This window comes from Athene cunicularia, assembly GCF_003259725.1.
Source record: "Athene cunicularia isolate RWA chromosome 9 unlocalized genomic scaffold, athCun1 chr9_part2, whole genome shotgun sequence".
Classification (NCBI taxonomy): domain Eukaryota; kingdom Metazoa; phylum Chordata; class Aves; order Strigiformes; family Strigidae; genus Athene; species Athene cunicularia.
Window position 1 is genome coordinate 65,232 of NW_020799111.1, and position 17,189 is coordinate 82,420.

At 59.8% G+C, this 17,189-nt stretch overlaps 2 protein-coding genes and 1 long non-coding RNA gene across 13 annotated transcripts in view; 1 reads left to right on the forward strand and 2 right to left on the reverse strand.

The window, feature by feature from the left end:
• ILKAP (ILK associated serine/threonine phosphatase) overlaps positions 1-415 on the reverse strand; it is a 12,904-nt gene extending 12,489 nt beyond the window's left edge. The window contains exon 1 of the mRNA XM_026855372.1: positions 319-415. Coding sequence (XP_026711173.1) covers positions 319-415 — 97 coding nt within the window. The remainder of the gene's footprint in view (positions 1-318) is intronic.
• A 322-nt stretch (positions 416-737) lies between these two features.
• The window catches only part of KIF1A (kinesin family member 1A), a 33,603-nt gene continuing 17,151 nt past the window's right edge, over positions 738-17,189 (reverse strand). For 4 of the 11 annotated variants that reach the window (XM_026855567.1, XM_026855562.1, XM_026855565.1 and 1 more), the window contains 24 exons: positions 15,867-15,985; positions 15,711-15,796; positions 15,275-15,413; positions 14,952-15,120; positions 14,503-14,593; positions 14,014-14,132; positions 13,826-13,881; positions 13,030-13,138; positions 12,842-12,908; positions 12,666-12,750; positions 12,193-12,298; positions 10,214-10,240; positions 8,509-8,532; positions 6,982-7,096; positions 6,603-6,736; positions 6,396-6,457; positions 6,137-6,282; positions 5,651-5,863; positions 5,415-5,492; positions 5,021-5,145; positions 4,736-4,879; positions 4,427-4,619; positions 4,232-4,350; positions 738-3,688 (listed from right to left, as the gene is read on the reverse strand). In XM_026855567.1, coding sequence (XP_026711368.1) covers positions 3,646-3,688; positions 4,232-4,350; positions 4,427-4,619; positions 4,736-4,879; positions 5,021-5,145; positions 5,415-5,492; positions 5,651-5,863; positions 6,137-6,282; positions 6,396-6,457; positions 6,603-6,736; positions 6,982-7,096; positions 8,509-8,532; positions 10,214-10,240; positions 12,193-12,298; positions 12,666-12,750; positions 12,842-12,908; positions 13,030-13,138; positions 13,826-13,881; positions 14,014-14,132; positions 14,503-14,593; positions 14,952-15,120; positions 15,275-15,413; positions 15,711-15,796; positions 15,867-15,985 — 2,569 coding nt within the window. In that variant the 3' untranslated portion in view covers positions 738-3,645. The remainder of the gene's footprint in view (positions 3,689-4,231; positions 4,351-4,426; positions 4,620-4,735; positions 4,880-5,020; positions 5,146-5,414; positions 5,493-5,650; positions 5,864-6,136; positions 6,283-6,395; positions 6,458-6,602; positions 6,737-6,981; positions 7,097-8,508; positions 8,533-10,213; positions 10,241-12,192; positions 12,299-12,665; positions 12,751-12,841; positions 12,909-13,029; positions 13,139-13,825; positions 13,882-14,013; positions 14,133-14,502; positions 14,594-14,951; positions 15,121-15,274; positions 15,414-15,710; positions 15,797-15,866; positions 15,986-17,189) is intronic. The other 7 variants (XM_026855571.1, XM_026855568.1, XM_026855564.1 and 4 more) reach the window with 3 other exon arrangements.
• The window catches only part of LOC113483754, a 15,553-nt gene continuing 7,748 nt past the window's right edge, over positions 9,385-17,189 (forward strand). Inside the window, exons 1-2 of the long non-coding RNA XR_003399084.1 lie at positions 9,385-9,871; positions 14,842-14,856. This is a non-coding gene — a long non-coding RNA (uncharacterized LOC113483754). The remainder of the gene's footprint in view (positions 9,872-14,841; positions 14,857-17,189) is intronic.

A 17,189-nucleotide genomic window follows, 5' to 3' on the forward strand; every position in this document is an offset into this window, starting at 1 on the left:
GGTGAGGGCGGGCGGGCCCCGGCAGGCCTTCCCAGGGTCCCCCTCGCCGGCACGGCCTACTGAGAGGGGTCGGGGTAGGGAGGTTGTGGTTGAGCTGTGATGCAGGAAAGTTTTGCATGTGTTTGTTCCCCAATGACTCCTCAGCTGTTTTCCCTCGGCCCCTTTGTCTGAACAAAAGTAAAATGCTCCCCATGTAACTCACTGGTAGCAGCCTTGGGTGGACGCTTGGTGAGATAAAGGGAACTTGAACAAACGGGCCCAGATACCATCTAGGGAGGGTGATCTCGCCTATTTAGGAAGAAGACACCTGGGCCTTACTTACAGCTCGTGCTCCAGAAAGAACCGACACCATGAAGAAGACCATGTACTTCTGCCCTCGGCCACCGAAGCCCCTCACTCTATTGTCAGTGGGCATGCTGGGACTGTGTAAATGAATCCTGGGAACTCATTATCCTAAGACGCCCCTTTCCAGGAAATCTAATGAATGTGTATGATTTGTGTGTGTGTAAACTGATGTCCCTTGCTCAGGGGAGTTCAGGGGAGCCGTTACAATGGAGAATCCCCAGGGCAACCCCTGTGCTGCTAATAAAGAATTCCTGCTTAGCAGTTATACTGGATTCTGACCATTAATTTCATGCCTCGTCTGCAGCCCCAAGGCCACTGTGCTGCTGGCCTAGGGGCACCTGTCCTACCCACCCACCCCAGGAAGGAGAGCTCAGTGGCATGGGAGCGTTTGCGTTAAATATCACATTTATTTCAGAACCAAACAAGCCTCATGTGCGTGCAGACGGCCAGGACCCGAGGCACCCACCCCCAGGCACCTGGCAGGGAGGGCCTGGGGGTGCTGCCATCGAAGGCAGGAACCAGAGGGCATGAAGGGCAGCCTCCCTCCTCTGCAGGCCCCTGGCCTGCCTGCTGGTGCTCACCGGCCCTCCATACTACTGTTCCCCTGTGAAATTTCCCTTCTGATGGAGCTCACAGTCATGCATAAGTATCGGGTTTGCGTTCCTCATCGCGGAGGAGGCTGTGGTGGTGGAGGGGAAAGGAGCCTGACCGGGGAGGGAGCACACGGTGCTGGCGAGAGTGGAGCCAGTAAGACAGCAAGGGTAGCCCACGAGATAGGGACATCCCACAGGGATGCTGCAGGTGTCCAGTGAGCAGCCCTGAGCACGGCGGCCCCCAGCTGAGCCATCTGCTCTGCAGGTTTGCTGGCCTCAGGCACGCTTTGGCTCCAGCTGGAGGATGCCCGTCCCATGGCCACCCCTCACCTGCAGCACAGGCATCACTGGCCAGCCGTGGCTGGTGAACTCATGTCTGGTCCCTGGCAGACACGGGTCCTATCTCTGCCAGAAGCTGCCCTGGAAGAGCCCCCCTTCTCCTCTGAGGCACCCAGTGTTTCCACCCCTAGCCCGTTACACTGGAATTTGCGATGGTACTAACTAGTCCTTGGCCAGGGCACAGGAGCTGGGATGTCACAGCCCAGGGCCCTGCTTCACTCCAGCCACAGCTCTGCCCATCTGTGCCCCAGGGCAAGACACCTCACCTCTGCCTTCATAAATGGCACGAGTTGGCCTCCAGGTCTCTAAAATTGATCACAGGGGGAAAAAGAACCCAGTTTGATGAGGAAGCTTGCCCTGGACAGGCAAGCTGCCACCTGCCCAGGGAGCAGAGCTGGGAGGAAGAACCCTGCCACAGCTTTGGGCTGAATCAATGGGGTGAGATGCCCAAGGAGCTGTGGCATGGTGGGGCAGAACTGTCAGAGGCTCAGGAAGGATCCCACAAGCCCTTCCATGACTTGCAATCCAAGCTTTAACAGCACCTGATGTACAGCAAGGGGAACCCTGTAAGCCTCTGCCTGCCTGCCATGTCCCTACCTGTCTGTGCCCCCCACAACATGAGCATAACGAGAAGACGGCACCACATCCGACACACACACACACACCCATACACACACACCACAGACAGCGCGGGGAGGTGCGGCAGAGCCAAGGCGCAGCCGTGCTGTGCGAGGGAAGGTCAGCCATGAAGGCGTGACAGCGAAGCTGGGGGAGTGCCTGGGAGACGCGTGGAGGAAGATGCTCGTCTTCCTGCCTGGAGCTGTGCCAGTTGCCGCCAGCCACTTGGGAAGTCCTGAAAAAAAGCATCCCCCCACGGGTGAGAGACGGAAGAAGAGGGAAAGCTGCTGCTGGGGGAGGTGGGAAGCAGTGATGGCTGGAGAAGGTCTTTTTGGTGAAAACACCTCTGCCATGGGAAGCCCCCTGGATTAACGTGCCAATGGAGGCAGGGTGAGAAGGAGGTGGGTGCCTGCTTCTGCAGCAAAGGATGAGAAGTGAGAAAACACCAGCTACAACAGTAAAAAGAAGCCCCATCTCCACTCTGACATCCCCACGCCAGCCTCTCCCTTGCCACCCCAACCTGCTTCAAGCCTGTCATCCTGTCAGGATGAGAAGGGATGTGACAGCCCTTTTGGGAAAGGGCAATGAGGATCTTGCAGATTGGGGTGGTCATTCCTAGCCCTGGCTGCTGGGGAACTCTCCCATCTGGCTTTGGAAGCAGCCACCTGAAACTCCACACTTCCCGCAGGGATGCGACCCTTGACGTTCTGCCCTAGGATGGGGGGACTCCCTCTGTACAATTCCTCAGAGCTCCCAGGACAGGATAGTAGAGCTGGCCCATGTGCTTTTGGGTGGAAGGGACAGCCCCGCACGAGGTGACAGGCAGAGCCATCCCCAGAGCCCTCCTTTTCCCTCCAGCAGGGCCAAGCTCTGAAGAGAGGTGACCCATCCGTGTGGATGTGGGTGCCCCAGCCAGCCAAGACGGTGGGTTCCCCTCTCCCAGAGGTAGATGAAGCAGGTAGGAACTGCCTCCTTTGGGAAGACATGGTGGGCTGTCCAGCCACCATGCAGGGGAGAAGTAGTTTAAGCTGCAGGGGGAGCAAAGCAGAGGGTGGGGAAGGGTGGGGAGCAAGGGTGAGAGCTCCGCTGCTGCTGGGTACATGCCAAGGATGTCCCGGGGAATGCAGCTCTGAGACCCCAGCCCACCACCAAGGTTCTCCCCTGCCTGGGGGAGGCATTGTCTGAGGGCCAGGACCCAACTTATGGGATTTTTGTGAAATAAATAGAAATAAATACTTTATAAATATCATCTTAAACTACCAACACCTGATCTTACCCTGCCGTCTTTTGCAGAAACATCAATAAACTAGGAAATCCCCATACCTAAACTACCACTTTCCCTTCACGTGGAGGCAATTCCTCCTGCTATCCCACCTCCAAGCTTTACTGCACTCCCACCTCTGTAGATCAAAGACCAGCTTTTAGCCAAAACTGCCTTCCTCACTCTCTCCCCTCCAACAGGGACCTTTCTGGAGCATGAAAAATGGTGTGACATGAAGGTCACCCATTGGGGGGCAGGCAGAAGATGGCACACAAACAAGAAATCCTGCCCAGGCAGGTCCAGGCTTTTGCAGCTACGAACGGAAGTGAGTTTCCCCCGTGAAGGTGTGACTCAAGACAGATCCCTCCATGGAGCAATCAGCTGGGGCAGCAGATGGTGTGAGATCAGACGTTAACATGGGAATCTTGAGACAGAATCAGCTATCTTGATCCTGTTGGCAGATGAATGAGGCGGAGGGTGTTTTACAGGTTAGATTCTCATCTGGGCTGTTCTCCTTCTGGACAGCTTGGATCTGATTTGGAGAACAAGGGTAAAAAGGTGTCAGAGATGTGGAAAAGTAAAGGTGTGGTCCCCCAGGTTCAGTGTCCTGGCTCCAGGCTGCTGCTTGAATACAGCCAGAGCTAGACGGACACGGGATTAATGAGCCAGAGCACACAAATTTCTGTGCATTTACTCCTATTCTCCTAGTCCTGCCACTTGAGATGGCCTCAAGGACTTTGTCAGATTCTCTCAAAAACAGCAAAGGATCAGTGTCCCTGCTGTCAGGCATGGATTTTGTTTTGAACTCAGCACACCACCACCTCTGTATCAGCCAGAATCTGACCCTAGATTGAAGCATTTAAGTGAGAAGGAGCTGAAATCAAGATTACTGTCCAAGTTTTGCCAGCAGAGAGCCCGTCCAGGCACAGCAATGTGTGGGGGTGCTGCCCATGCCTGGCTGGGGGGCTGCAGCAGGGAGGGCACTGGGAACAGTGCAGGGAGTACGCTCAGCTGCCCGCAGACCCACCACCCACAGCTTCCCTGCACCCCCCCTTCCCCCAGCTGTCCCCAGTACCTTATGGACCCAGCCAGGAGGGGGTTGAAGGCGTAGAGCCAGTCGTGCATGTCCTTGTCACTGCTTGCCTGGAGCAGGATGCCCCGGTGCTCCGTGCACACCGCAAACGTGTTTGGGGTCTGCCAGGGGAGAGACAGGGCTGAGTCCCTCACCCAAGGCAGTGCGCAGAATGGGACTGGCTCCTGGTGCCCTTACCTTGAGCATGGCCTGCTGGTCCTCGCTGTACTCCACCTGGGCCTTGGAAAGGTTGAGTATGGCCCTCTCGACTGCGTCCTTGTCCGAGTTGTAGATGTAGACATATGGGCGCCGGACCACCACAAAGCGTTTCACCCATCCGTTGGTGTGGGGCTCCAGGAAGTGCAAGTAGCCCTTTTTGGAGACGATGGGGCTGCAAAAGGGAACGAGGTCGGGGCGGGACACAGACCACAAGGAGGTGGCAACGGTAGGGCATGGTCCCTCCAGCCCCGAGGCCCTCCCCTTGATGCCTGTCCCAGCCATTCCTACCTGACACGGATCTCCTGGATGTCAGGCACCAGCAAACGCTGGGGCTCCTTCTCCTCCTCAGGCCGGCAGGCCGGGGACTTCTTCTGCTCTCCTACCACAGGCTCCAGTTCAGGGCTTTCTGCCCTGGAGGAGACCTGGGGGGGTCTGGGGAGGGAGGAGAAACTGGCATGTAGGAAGAGCTGACAGCTGGGGAACACCCATCAACCAGGACTATGTCCCAGTGGTAGAGCTGCTCTGCTTGGGGGATGCTGGGGTGTCACCCGAACCTCCCAGCCACCTTCTTACCTGACCTCCATGGCATTGTAGCGTCCTTCCACCAGCGACGGGCAGGTTGAGGAGGGGGTGAGAGTGGTGACCCCAAGAGCTGACATGGAGGGGTCTCTCATCAGGGTCACAGACATTTCAGAGAGCTGTGGAGGAGTGGAGGTATAGACTCAAGTTTCTACCCAAAGCCAGGCACAGGTGCCTGCTCAGACAGGGAGAGGCCAGACCTCTGGCCAGTGGGGTCCTCTCTTGGCACAGTCCCGAGAACCACCAGCTCCCGGAACACCAGGGCAAGTAGAAGGAGCAGGGACCACTTGCACCGTGGCACGCATCTGGCCCCTGCCCGGCCAGCCCCCCCAGCCATGCATCCCTCCTGGCCCCTGCAGCCCAGCAGAGCCCAGGGCAGCAGCAGTACCTTGCTCTCACTGGCACTAATGCAGACATGGCTGTGGCTGTACTCCCTGTTGAAGGTGTGCGTGAGCAGGCGCAAGCACTGTGGAGAGAGAAGGAGGATGGTGGGGTGGGAGGCACCTTCCCCCACCATCCTCCTTCTGCTCCCTTTGGGTTTTGTCCTGCCACAACCCCCTGCCACCCTGTGGGAGCCACTTCCCAGCTTCATCCCCATGATCTGGGGATACTGCAGGATGGTACCTTCACAGCCAGCTCCTTCTGCCTCTCGCTGGGGGTTTCAGGGGGAGAGGTGTGGCCCTCAGGGGCCCCGTCGACAGAGAGCGGGGAGGAGATACAGGAGGTGCTTCGGGACTCGGAGTCCTCACTGGAGCAAGGGGACAGGGTCTCCAGGCCCAGGCGCTGGGTCATCTCCAGCTTCTCACGCAGGAGTAGGTAGTGCCTTGTCTTCTCCACCTGGGCACAGGCAGCCAGGCTCAGGGGTGGCCCTTTCCCCCAGGAATCCTTTTGGGGATCTCACTTCCCAGGCCCCATTAACCCCATCAGCTCTTTAGCTTTGGGTCTGCAGTGATGCCCAGGAGAGCACAGGCAGAACAGCCCCACTCCTGCCTCCTCCTGCAACCAGGAGGGCTGAGACCCCCAGGGTGGGGAATCCCACCAACACCGGCAAGACAAGGGGCTGTGCTGCAAATTGCACAGCCTCAGCCTGTTTCTAGCCCAGACTCTTACTTCTTGGAGAAGACTGAGTTTCTCCAGCTCCCACTGATGGTCGAGGATGAGGCTGTCACTGCGAGGCCGCCAGCCAGCTAGGTTCTCCTCTCCCCGCACATAGGCTACGGAGGTGTCCAGCACACGCCGGCGTCGCCTCTGCATGCCTGCAGGGACAGATGCATGGCTAGGGGGGATGGAGGCACAGCCCCGACCCCAGACACCATGCTTGTGCCTCCCAGCCTCATAGTGAACACCCGGGCAGAGGCACGGCACCCACCTGGGCTGCCAGCATCGGCCACGCGGCAGAGGCTGAGCTCGTAGACTCCTGTCACACGGTTGCTGTGAACAAAGGGAGACAAGGTATTATCGGCTCTGCCCCATCCCCACACTCCCATTATTTCACCCAGGCTGCTGCAATGCCCCAGAAGGGCTCCAGTTATGCATGATGGCTCTGCTCCCCCAGAAAGGCAGAGCATCCCGGTACCTCTCGGAAGCTCGCAGGCTGCCACTGCCGAAAAGGTTGCGGATGGAGCGGGAGGCAGGAAGCTTGGCATCCCGGGAGTAGAAAACCATGCAGAAGTCTTTGGTGATGACGGCAGGCTGAGTGCAGTTCTCCATCTGCAGCAGGGGAGGGGGCAGCCGTCAAGAGGGGCTGTGGCTTGGCAGCCCAGTGGGTCTCTCCCACCCCTGGTGCCCAGCAGTTCCCACTCTTGGGGTCCCACAGGGCCCCCAAGCACCAGGTTGAATCCTGCACCCATTAGCATCAGCGCCAGCTAAGGAGGGCTTCACACTGGCTGCACCCCAGCACTGGGGGAAATACCAGACTTTGTTAGCATTATAATGGCCCCAACTAAGCTCCTTGCCTCGATGTAGGCAGAAAGGGTGATGTAGATTTTCTCCCGGTATGGGGTGACACGGTTGAGCAGCAGCGAGTTGTGCATGGAGCTATCCCACGCTGTCTCAAACTGGTAGAAAGTCCTGCCAAAAAAAAAATAGAAGAATTGGTAAAACAACCCCCCCAGACCCCCAGGCAAGTGAGCAAGGAGATACCATTGTCCCCCCCTGCAGCGCTGCGGCAAGCCTGCCAAGGACACACAGACATGCACACGCGGCAGGGACAGATGGGGACAGCCACTCCATAGGACACAGGCTCAACACAAAGGGGGACAAGGCATGGTGGGAGGGGGATGCAGCACCCTTGAAATGGCCAACAGACCGGGATTTTGGAGAGGAGGGACCATGAAAGGAGTTGGGGCTTAGCTGGGGTGCAGGCAAGGCAGGGCAGGCTGGGAAAGCAGAGGGCAAAGGAGGGTGCATGCCCCACCCCGTGCTCAGAGTGGGGGGCTGCCCCCCGCAGCACATCCAGACCAAGTCCCCACCATCCAGCCCAGGGCACACAGCACCTCCCAGCCCCCACCAAAAGTGGCTGTCACCCTGCAGGTGACAACAGCCAGAAAGGAAAGGAAGGAGGATGCTCAGCACTGGGGGTTGCTGCCCGCCCACCCCTGGGAGAGCAGCACCCCGCCAGCCACGTCCTCTTCCCCAGGCCTGCTCCTGTCTGCCAGCCCTGAGCCCCAGCAGGACCTGGGGACCAGGATTTGGTGGCTGGCCCCTGTCGAGCTGTCTCCCCAGGCTCCTGCTCTGCCTTGATTGCCAGCCCCATTCCCCCCAGGTTTCCTCACTCCCCTCACCGTGTTTTGCAGGGCTCCCATGCTGGAAGAAGGAGCAGGGGACACCCAGCCCCACTCACCCAGTGCCTATGGGGTGCTGTAAGGATGGCGAAGCTGCCTGGAGCAAGAGTGGCAACTGCCCTCTTTAGGTCAAAGCAACTGAGGCAGAGGGAAGCGGGAGGCAGCTCCGGTTCAAGAGCATAGGGGATCCCCTTTCACCCCCTGACCCACTCCTGGGCTCCCTCCTGGGCCAGCCTTAGGGTTATGGGACACCCACACCCCAAAGCCACCCAGAGCTTCCACAGCCCCAGATTCCAACTAAGCATCCTCAGGCAGCTGTGGCTTAGCAATGTCTCAACAAGGACACTTCAGAACATCGCCGAAGCAGCATCCAGGTAGCTGAGGGGCTCTTTTAACAAGAGCCGGGGCAGCCAGAAGGAGCGGGGAGAGGCTCTCGGCTGTGATTGCCCCCGCATTGGAAGGAAAGGGAGAGCGACGCTTTCAGAAGGTGTATAAAATACATTAAAAACACCCACATGAGACAGAGCCAAGGCAAAGGATCACTTTGTAGACATGGGTCACTTGAGAAGAGACTACTCCCCAGGGAGGAGAAGAGGAGCCTCAGGGTAGTGGGGAAAGAGCAAAAAGCAAAGGGAGGAGGCAAAGGAGAAAGAGAGAAAAGCAGGAGGGGACCAGACCGAGCAGGTGCACGCGAAATACCTAGTGTCATTTCCGAACGAAATGCTATAAGTGGAAGGTGACCCAAGGACAAACACACACACGTACACACACAGAAAAACAAAAGGTCAGAAAGCATCGTTCATACAGGGGTGGCACAGGAGTGAGGCCATGAGGAAGGAGGCCCCTCCCAAGGGGACTCACCCCATATGAGCACTGCTGGCTAGAGGAACTCCTGCCTAGCTGGACCCCAAATCAGAGCCCAGAAGGAGCTTGGCAAGGGCAGCAGAGGTTTACCTGCTTGGGTGAACAACCTCTGCCTCCCATCTTTCTCACAGGCCAGCAGCTGGGAAGTGAGCACACGTGCTCTGCATCCCCTTAACTCTGCCCTCACTGCCATCCCAGGGCAAGGAGCTCCTGTCCAGCGCAGCCCCCCAAGGCAGGTGCTTGTCGGGAGCAGGGATCAGCTCTCCCACCCACTACACAGTGGGAAATAATTTCCTGGCCCATCCCCAGGTCCACAGGGAGCATCATTGTGCCAAGATCCCAGGGGCAAGGCCAGCGTGTCCGTGTCCCCTGCAGCAGAGGGCTGGATCCACGTCAGATCCATCCACCTGTGCTCCGGGTGCCACTGGAGGGACAGCTCTGCCCTCGGGCACCTCTGAGCAGGGCCAGCTGTAGAGAGGACAACCTCATGGGCACAGAGCTGCAGAGCCCACCAGGAGACCCCATCCTCTGTCTCCCAGGTCACAGAATTATTCAGGTTGGAAAAGACCCTCGGAATCATCGAGTCCAACCCTCAGCCCGACTCTACAAAATTCTCCCCAACACCACATCCCCCCACAGCTCATCCAAATGACCCTTAAACACACCCAGGGATGAGGACTCCTCCCACTCCCATGGCAGCCTATTCCACTCTCTGACCACTCTTTCTGTGAAAAACCTTTTCCTAATGTCCAGTCTGACCCTCCCCTGTTGCAATTTAAAGCCATTCCCTCTTGTTCTTCAGAGATGCATCCCCCTCTTCTGCCACAGGCCCTGGTGGTGGGATGACCCCTCCTCCAGGGCCTTGGTGACACGCTGGTCTAGGGGCTGGTGAGAGCAGCCAGGTCGGGCGGTTCTCACCCACGCGTGTCACATCAGGCTCACCCTGTGGTCCCTGCTGAACATCCCCCATCCCCAAACAGCTGCTCCCCCCTTTACACAGGGGTATTGACAGTCTGTGCCCCATACGGTTATGCACATCCACCACACCTGTGTACAGACGCACACAGCCCGTACGCCGCACCTACACCCGCAGGTCGATCGTGCCATCATCGCCAGACACCTGGGTGAGGGCTGGAGACACCCCAAAGCCCCTGCCGCAGTCCGCACCAGCCCTGCGGCTACTCCAAGCAGCACTGGGGTCTGACTGGGGCGATGATGGGGAGGCACACTTGGCCCCGGATGCCAGAGAGATGGGAGAGCAGCGAAGTCAAAAAGCGAGAAGAAAACCCAAATCAGGCGATGGGGACGCAGGCGTGCGAGGGGGAGCGGCAGCCAGCGAGAGTGCGGCCCAAACAAACAGCAAGAGGGGCCAAGTGAGCGAGAGGTGCCAGGGTGGGAGGGAGGAGGGGTGGGTTGTGTGGAGGGATGGGGGACTGGTTGTCCAAGTGCTGCCTCTGGTGGAAGTGAGCCCACCGAGGCAAGTGCAGAGAAAGGAGAGAGGAAGGGGGGTGGAAAAAAAACCAATGGAAACAAATAATACCTAGGCATATCCGAATCAAGAAACTGCCTGCGAAAACACAAAACAATCACATGGTTAGTGTGGGCTTGGATGGGCAGCAGCAGCGGAGAGAAGCGAGGGGAAACCCTTGGTGCTGCCCCCCACACCTCCTCCCTGGATACTCAATGCAGGGATGGATGGGTACCAGGGAGGGAGTTGTACCACTCCCCTGGTCTCCTCCTGAGCAGCTCCGGGGGACTGGGGAGGCTGGGGAGGGGAGCCAGGGCTGCTCTGGGTGATGGAGGCTATGTGGCATAAGGCAGCGAAGCAGGGAGTGCAAGCAGCTGGGGAGGAGGATGCAGTGGGCCCTGGCACTGCTCACTGCCCTCCCTCTGCCCGTCCTTGCAGGTTGTTGGAGCCAGAGCATGCAGGATGGAAGCGGGGAGGGGGTTGCAGCAAGGGCTTCTTGGCATCCCACGGAAAGCCAGCTGCCCCCTCCTCCCCCTGCCCAGCCCTGGGCATGCTCGGCAGGATGGATACAGGATGGATAGGGTGTGCACGCGGGCCCATGGCCCCAGTTCGGGGCTGGCCCTGAGGCACAGACCCTCTGATAGTGCAGGTGAGGCAGGCTCTTGCAAAAGCCAAGCCCCTCATGTCCCTGCTTCTCTCCAGACCCTAAGCCTCCCCCCACCCTGAGGTATGTCATATTGCCCTGCAGGACCTGTGGGGGGCAAAGGCAGGAGCAGGAGACACGTCCCCCCTGCCAGGCTACAGTAGAGATGCTGAAGATCCGATCTGGCTGCACCCGGGACCAGCTAGCCATATCAGGAGCCGACATACAAGAGCACAGCCCCAGGGGCCACCCAGCTCCCAGCAGCCCAGCAAAAAGCACCACAGCTTTGCCAGGCCAAGCACTCCTTGCCTGACTGTCTCCACCTGGCCTTGCTCTGTTGTCCCCATGGCTGTGCCAAAGTCTCCTGGTCCGACACTCACACGAACACCCGACCCCATGACTCAGGTCTGTGGCCCAGGTACTGCGTACCTGTGGCTTCACTGTGCCCAGGAGCTGCCCTGGGAGCACTGCAGGCTCGCATCTCCCATCCAGGCCTCCATCACCCCCACCAAAAGCACCCTGCCTTGGGACAGGCCACCTTGGGGCAGTGGTGACCCCGAAGAAAATGAGGGGAAAAGCTGTCCCCACTCCCCACCAGGATACTCCTACACCAGAAACTGCCACGCGTACAGTCCAGGACCAGTGGCCGCTGCTCCTGGCGCTGCCAACGACTATCCCCGTCTTGCCACAGCTGCCCACACACACACATTCTGGCCAGGGACTCTTCCAGCCCCTCAGGTTTTGGCAGCAGCCCCAGTGCAGAGGAGAGCTCTGCCCACCACACTCACCGCTCCCCATCACCACCGCAGGACCCAGCCAGGAAGATCTTGGAGATAAAAAAACCTCCAGCCCTGCTGCTCCCATACCCCTGCCAAACCCCTGGGGGGACACAGCCAGTCCCCAGGGACAGGCATGAAGGGGCAGGCATCCCCAAAATCACCTGGCAGTGATGAGGGATGGCTTTCCTGCATCACCCCCACACAGACGGACTGGCCATGGGAATCAAGTGGTCTTTCCAGCAAGTTTGCTGGGACATGGGACAAAGAGCCCTTAGTGGCAGGTCCCCTCCAGCCACAGGGTCAGTACATCCTCCCAGCACTGACCAGCCTGACCAGCTCCCTGTGCTGTTGGTCACAGCCAGCACTGAAGAGCAGGATGCTCACCCAAATTCCCTGTAGTGCCAAAGCCAGGGGCAGAAAGGCCTCGGGGAGGAGAAGTAGGAAGGGGGCTGGCAGCCCTGAACCCCAAGACCCTCTGCAGCTCCAGAAAAGCCCACCCCAAAGCAGCAACAGGTCAGCAGGACCCTGCAGAGGGTCTGAGAGCACCCCAGGGGAGAAAGGGGCACCCCACACCCTGCCCCCAGCCCTCACCACAGCGAGGGAAGAGCAAGAGAAGAAACGGCACGCACCGGTCGTCCTGGGAGGGGTGGATGTACCCAGAGGAAAGGATGTTCAGGGACAGGATGTTGGGGTCAATGAGAGACTCGTCTGCTTCTGGGGTGTTCCGAATCCGACCTGCAAGCGCAGCATGGGGATGCTGTTCAGGTGACAGGCAGTGGCCCTGTGAGGGTCCCCACAAGGGGTAGGAACGGGCCAACCTGCCTGCAGCCCCCAACAGCACCCCTGTCACAGGCAGTGGCCGCCTGGCACTTAGCCACTCATGTCTGGAGGTCCTGGACCAGCTCCCAGAGGCGGTGGCCAGGACCAAGGCACCCTGCCCACACAGCATCCCAGTGCCACCTGCCCAGCAGCAGGGTGGGAGGCAAGACGAGGCACAAAGCCCCGTGTGGGAACGTGGGTGAGAAAGAGCCTGAGAGGAGGATGCTCAGGAGCTCAGCAAGCTGGGGGTGGTTCATAGCCCACCCAGACTGGCTCAGCTTACCCACAACCAGCTCCCGCACTTCCTTCCAGCGGATGAGGCTGCCTGTCTCGTGCACCAAGGTGACAGTGATTCTCCTCTGGATGCCCTGAGACCCACGAAGCCAGAAAGAAGAGACAGTAGTTAACACAGCTCCCGGCAGGAGCCAGAGCCGGGATGGCACCTCGGGAAGGGAGTACCTGGTGGAGGAGGAAGGTCCCATGGCACGGCATGCCTCCACGGTGGTCCACAACGGCAGGGATGTAGCTGGAAGAGAGGATGGTGGCGTGACATAGAGCCCCATCAGCCTGCCCAGAAGTGCCAAGCGCTGAGCAAATCACCATGCTGCCTCCCTTTCCTTCCTGCTCCCCTTTCCAGCAGGACTTACTCGCCGTTGGCCTCCAGCTCACAGATCTCGAAGAAGACCATAAGGTCATACTTGCACTGGCATGGGCCAGCGCTGGGCCGAGTCATGGTGCTCAGCTTCGTTGCAGGCACTGCAGAGAGTCGGAAAGACAGCTGAAAGGGCGAGCTCACCACTGGCATTTGGAGTGAGGTACGTGCAGCAGGCAGGGTAAGGGCAGAGCAGGCAGGAAGTGCAGGGAGACACATAGAGTGTGGAGAGGGACAGCCCCAATCCCGCGACCTCCCTGACCACCAGCATGCCTTCCCCCATGCCCAACGCAGAGCAGCGAAGGGTGTCAGGATGCAGCCAGCCTCACCCACCCCGGGGCTGCACACCCTGATCCCACAGCTCTGGCAAGGACACATCCTAAACCATGCAGCACTGCTCCAGGAATCACTCAGGGAAGGCCAGAGGGAGGCTCCCCCGGTGCCAGCGTGGGGATCACACAGCAAACCACAGTGGTCAGCCAAAAACCCCAGCAACTCGGGTCTCAGCGGCCAGAGCACAGTGGGGACCCTGTAGCCCGTGGCATGGTGGAGCTGGGAGGAAATCTGAGCCACCAAGGGTGGGTAGGCTCCTCTCTGCCGTACCGCAGGAGGTGAGAACAGGGCTTTGCATCAGCTGGGTGCTGCGGGAATGGGTGCCAAGGGCTTCTGGGTGCTCTGGCCCACCATACATTTTGTGGTGCCCCTGGGGTCCTAATTGGTCCCCCTGGGAAAGTGGACCTTGCACTCATGGGGACCACGGGCAGGCAGAGCGGCAGGAGGCCAGGTCCTACCTGGTTTGGAGAGCGGCATCACACGAGGGAAGTGGCGCCGGGATGGCCTCAGTGGACTGCAGAGACACCCAGTTCAGTTAAAGCATCCACAAGGACCCACAAACACCACCACCACCCCAGGGCCACCCCCCCCACACACCTGCCTCCTGCTTTCTCTGGGTCCCCAGCAGGAAGCCAGCTGTACCCACCTCAGGACATCCTTGCAGAGGGGCGGGAAGGGGTGCTGCTGGTAGTGCCCAAAGACTTCAAATACGATCGGTTGGCTCTTGATGTATTCAATGAAGGACTTGGTCACCTCCACAGCGATCTGGAAGAGAAAGAGCTGTTGAAGGCACAGTTTAGTTGGGAAAGGGATGCAGCCAGCAACACCACCAGAGAGGGTGCAAGCCTGTCCGATCCCCTGTGCCCCTCACTCATCCCCTTCCACATGGCCTCGGGAATGCTCTCCCCACCAAGACCACTGCCATGAAATCCCAGACTTTTTTGGCAGAGAGCAGCAGCTTCTGGTCTTTCTCCCACACATCCACCTTGTTTAAGGTTGGCTTAGCTGGGTGGCTGTGACGGGCTGGGAAAGCCAGGAGGAAGCTGCTCCCCAGGGCAGAAGATCTGGCCAATGGTTCCATGGAGACCCTGGCAGCTGTGGGGGTGATGGGTCTGGGCAGGGAAGGGGTACACACGTTTTGGACGTGATAGAAGCCCAGGGGTGGCCCCCGTCCTGTGTTCTTCAAGGGCTCTGTCGAAAAGGCCTCGTCGTGGCGATGGATGAAGCTGTGAAGGGAAAGGAGGTGGCTCAGGGACTGCAGGATGGGGACACGATTGCGCAGTGAGGGGAGAGAGGGCAGGGGCCAGAAGAGCCTGCTCCCCCCAGGGCTGCTGCCAACACCCTGGACTGTCACAGGGACCCCCCTGAAGCCAATGAGAGCTTCCCCCTGCCTTCTGCCAGTGACCAAACAAGGTACCAGACAAGCACATGGGCTCATCCTGCAACCATGGGTTTTGCCTCCCCATCCATGAAGGGCTCCGAGCTGGGGGTGCTGGGGCTTCCCGACGTTCACCACCAGCTCCGAGGTGATGGCCAGAGCAGGGCAGGAGATGTGAGGCTGGGGGCAGGGCACAAGGGGCTCACTTAAACTGGCAGAAGATGTCTGCGTATTCTGCAGAGATGCTGGAGGCTTGCAGGACTGTCACACGGAAAGTGAAGATGCTGCCCAGCTTCAGGTGGTCCAGAGCCACCTCCAGCGGCCCATCTGGCATGGGTTTCTCCGGGCTGTCTAGAAGAAGGTCCTCTGGGGTCACTGCAGGGAGGGAAGGGTCCTCATGAGGGTCAACCCCCCTCGGTGTCTGCCAGCAGCCCCGCACTGGGACAGCAGGCTTTTAAAGCTTGGGTGGGCACAGGAAGCTGGGTGCCAAGACACGGGGTTGCTCCCCAACTGCTCAGCACCCTCTCACCTGCGCAGGTGTTGTTGTTGACTTCGTCAGCTGAGGGACCCATGTCGCTGACCTGCCCCTGGCCTTCCACGATGCGCAGCTCCTCCTGGGAGGTCCCCGAGCGAGACATCCCTACAGCTGGGCACGACTCTGACTGGAACTGCACCAAAAGTGGAGCTCAGGGATGCTGGTGGTCCCTGAGGTGGACCCCCAGCGCCCTGAGCACTGAGGTACCTTCAGCTCTCCTCTCCCATCCCACTGCAGCCCACCCTGGGACACAGTCAAGCGTGGGATGCATCGGTGGGTGCCAGAGGGCTGCCTTGCGAACTGAGAACATGATCCCTTCAGCGTGATGCCTGCACCTCTGGGAGCCCGGAGATCCCCAGGGGAAGCCTCACCGAGGCAGACAGGGGTCTGCAGTCCCCAGGCACCCACCAAGAGCCAGCCGCCACTGTACCTTCTCAAAGTGCTGGTCATCGAAGGAGATCTTGGCTGTCCCCGACTGCCGCACTCCGGAGCCATAGTCGGGAGCTTCCTCATCCGCTGGAGGAGGGATGGGGGTGAGCTGGTGGGGGGGACACAGGGGATGCGAAGGGGGGGGTCCCCCTCCTACCTGAGATTGCCTGAACGGCCACACGCAGGAAGCCTTTGACCTCGCCCTTCTCACTGACGATGGCCACGCGGTGGACCAGGGGCACGGGGTAGAGGAGGTTGCTCAGGTAGACGAAGGCCCTGCAAGAGGAGGGGGACACACACAACACGGGGGGGAGTGGTCACTGCTCTTACCCATGGGTCCCCAGGCACAGGTGGTGCGGCCGGCGGCGGCCAGGATCCCAGGTCACCGCTCACGGCACGACCGCAGCGCTGCAAAGCAAAACTAAAGAGAAGGCAGCCAGGGCCAGCCGAGAGGGGCAGGGAGCGGGCAGCGGGCGGGCAGCGTGCCGCAGGCAGGTGGGCGGGCAGCACGCCATGGCAGCACTACGAAGCAGATGGGGCTTGCATACCTTCCAGCTGTCACCTCCGTGGTGAGCAGGGAGGGGAGGGGGGCTGCGCCGGTGCCACCATGAAGCTGGGAGAGAAGAGGAGCTTCTCTGCGGTGGAGAGCCAGAGGACTAGGGCAGGAGGTGCTGCAATACGACTCAGGGGCAGCTGTGGAGTCACCGTGGGGAGGACAGGGGCAAATCAAGGGGGGAAGGAAGGGTGACAAGGGAGGTAAGAGACCGGTGGGAGCAAAGGAGGGGAGAGGAGGAGGTCCTGACCAGAGGCCAGAAGCCTCCTGAGATGAACCTGCCCAGGTGGTCCTGGCCCTGGCTCTGCCCACAGTGCCACAGGACCGCTGGTGGCTGCAGGCAGCCTTTGCTCAGCTGGAAGGGAGGCTGCACAGCCTGGCTGGCAGCATCAGTGGCCTCTCCCCCTGCCCCATCCCTTTGCACACATGGCTTCAAGGTCACAGACCGCCTGCAAACACATCACAGAGCTGGCTTCTCCCTGTGGGCAAGAAAGGAGCTGTCTGCTCCCAGCGCAGCAGGTCTGAGCCTCCCCACCGTCCTCCATGGCATCCCACTCGCCGACACTCCCACGGCAAGGTGCTGTGCCAGGGTTCAACACAATGGCCACACCACGTCTCTGCCAGCACCTCCCACCAGGCTGCGGCTCCCTGGTTCACAAGCATTTTGCCTCACTGCTTTCCTCAGCCTTGTCACCAGCTGGCTCACCGTTCGACGGTCCTGGCACTCTGACCATGGTAGCTTGCTGCACCCTCAGCGGTGTCACCTCCACAGCCTTGGCACTGAGCTCCCTGCTGAGCAGTGTGAACTGCCCTTGCCTGCAGGGCAGCACCCCTCCCAGCAAGAGGGGATGCAGGGTGCCTGGCATCCCTCCCCAGGGGGCCCACTGGAGTCTTGACATGCACCAATTTCGAGTGTGGTGGGGCAGG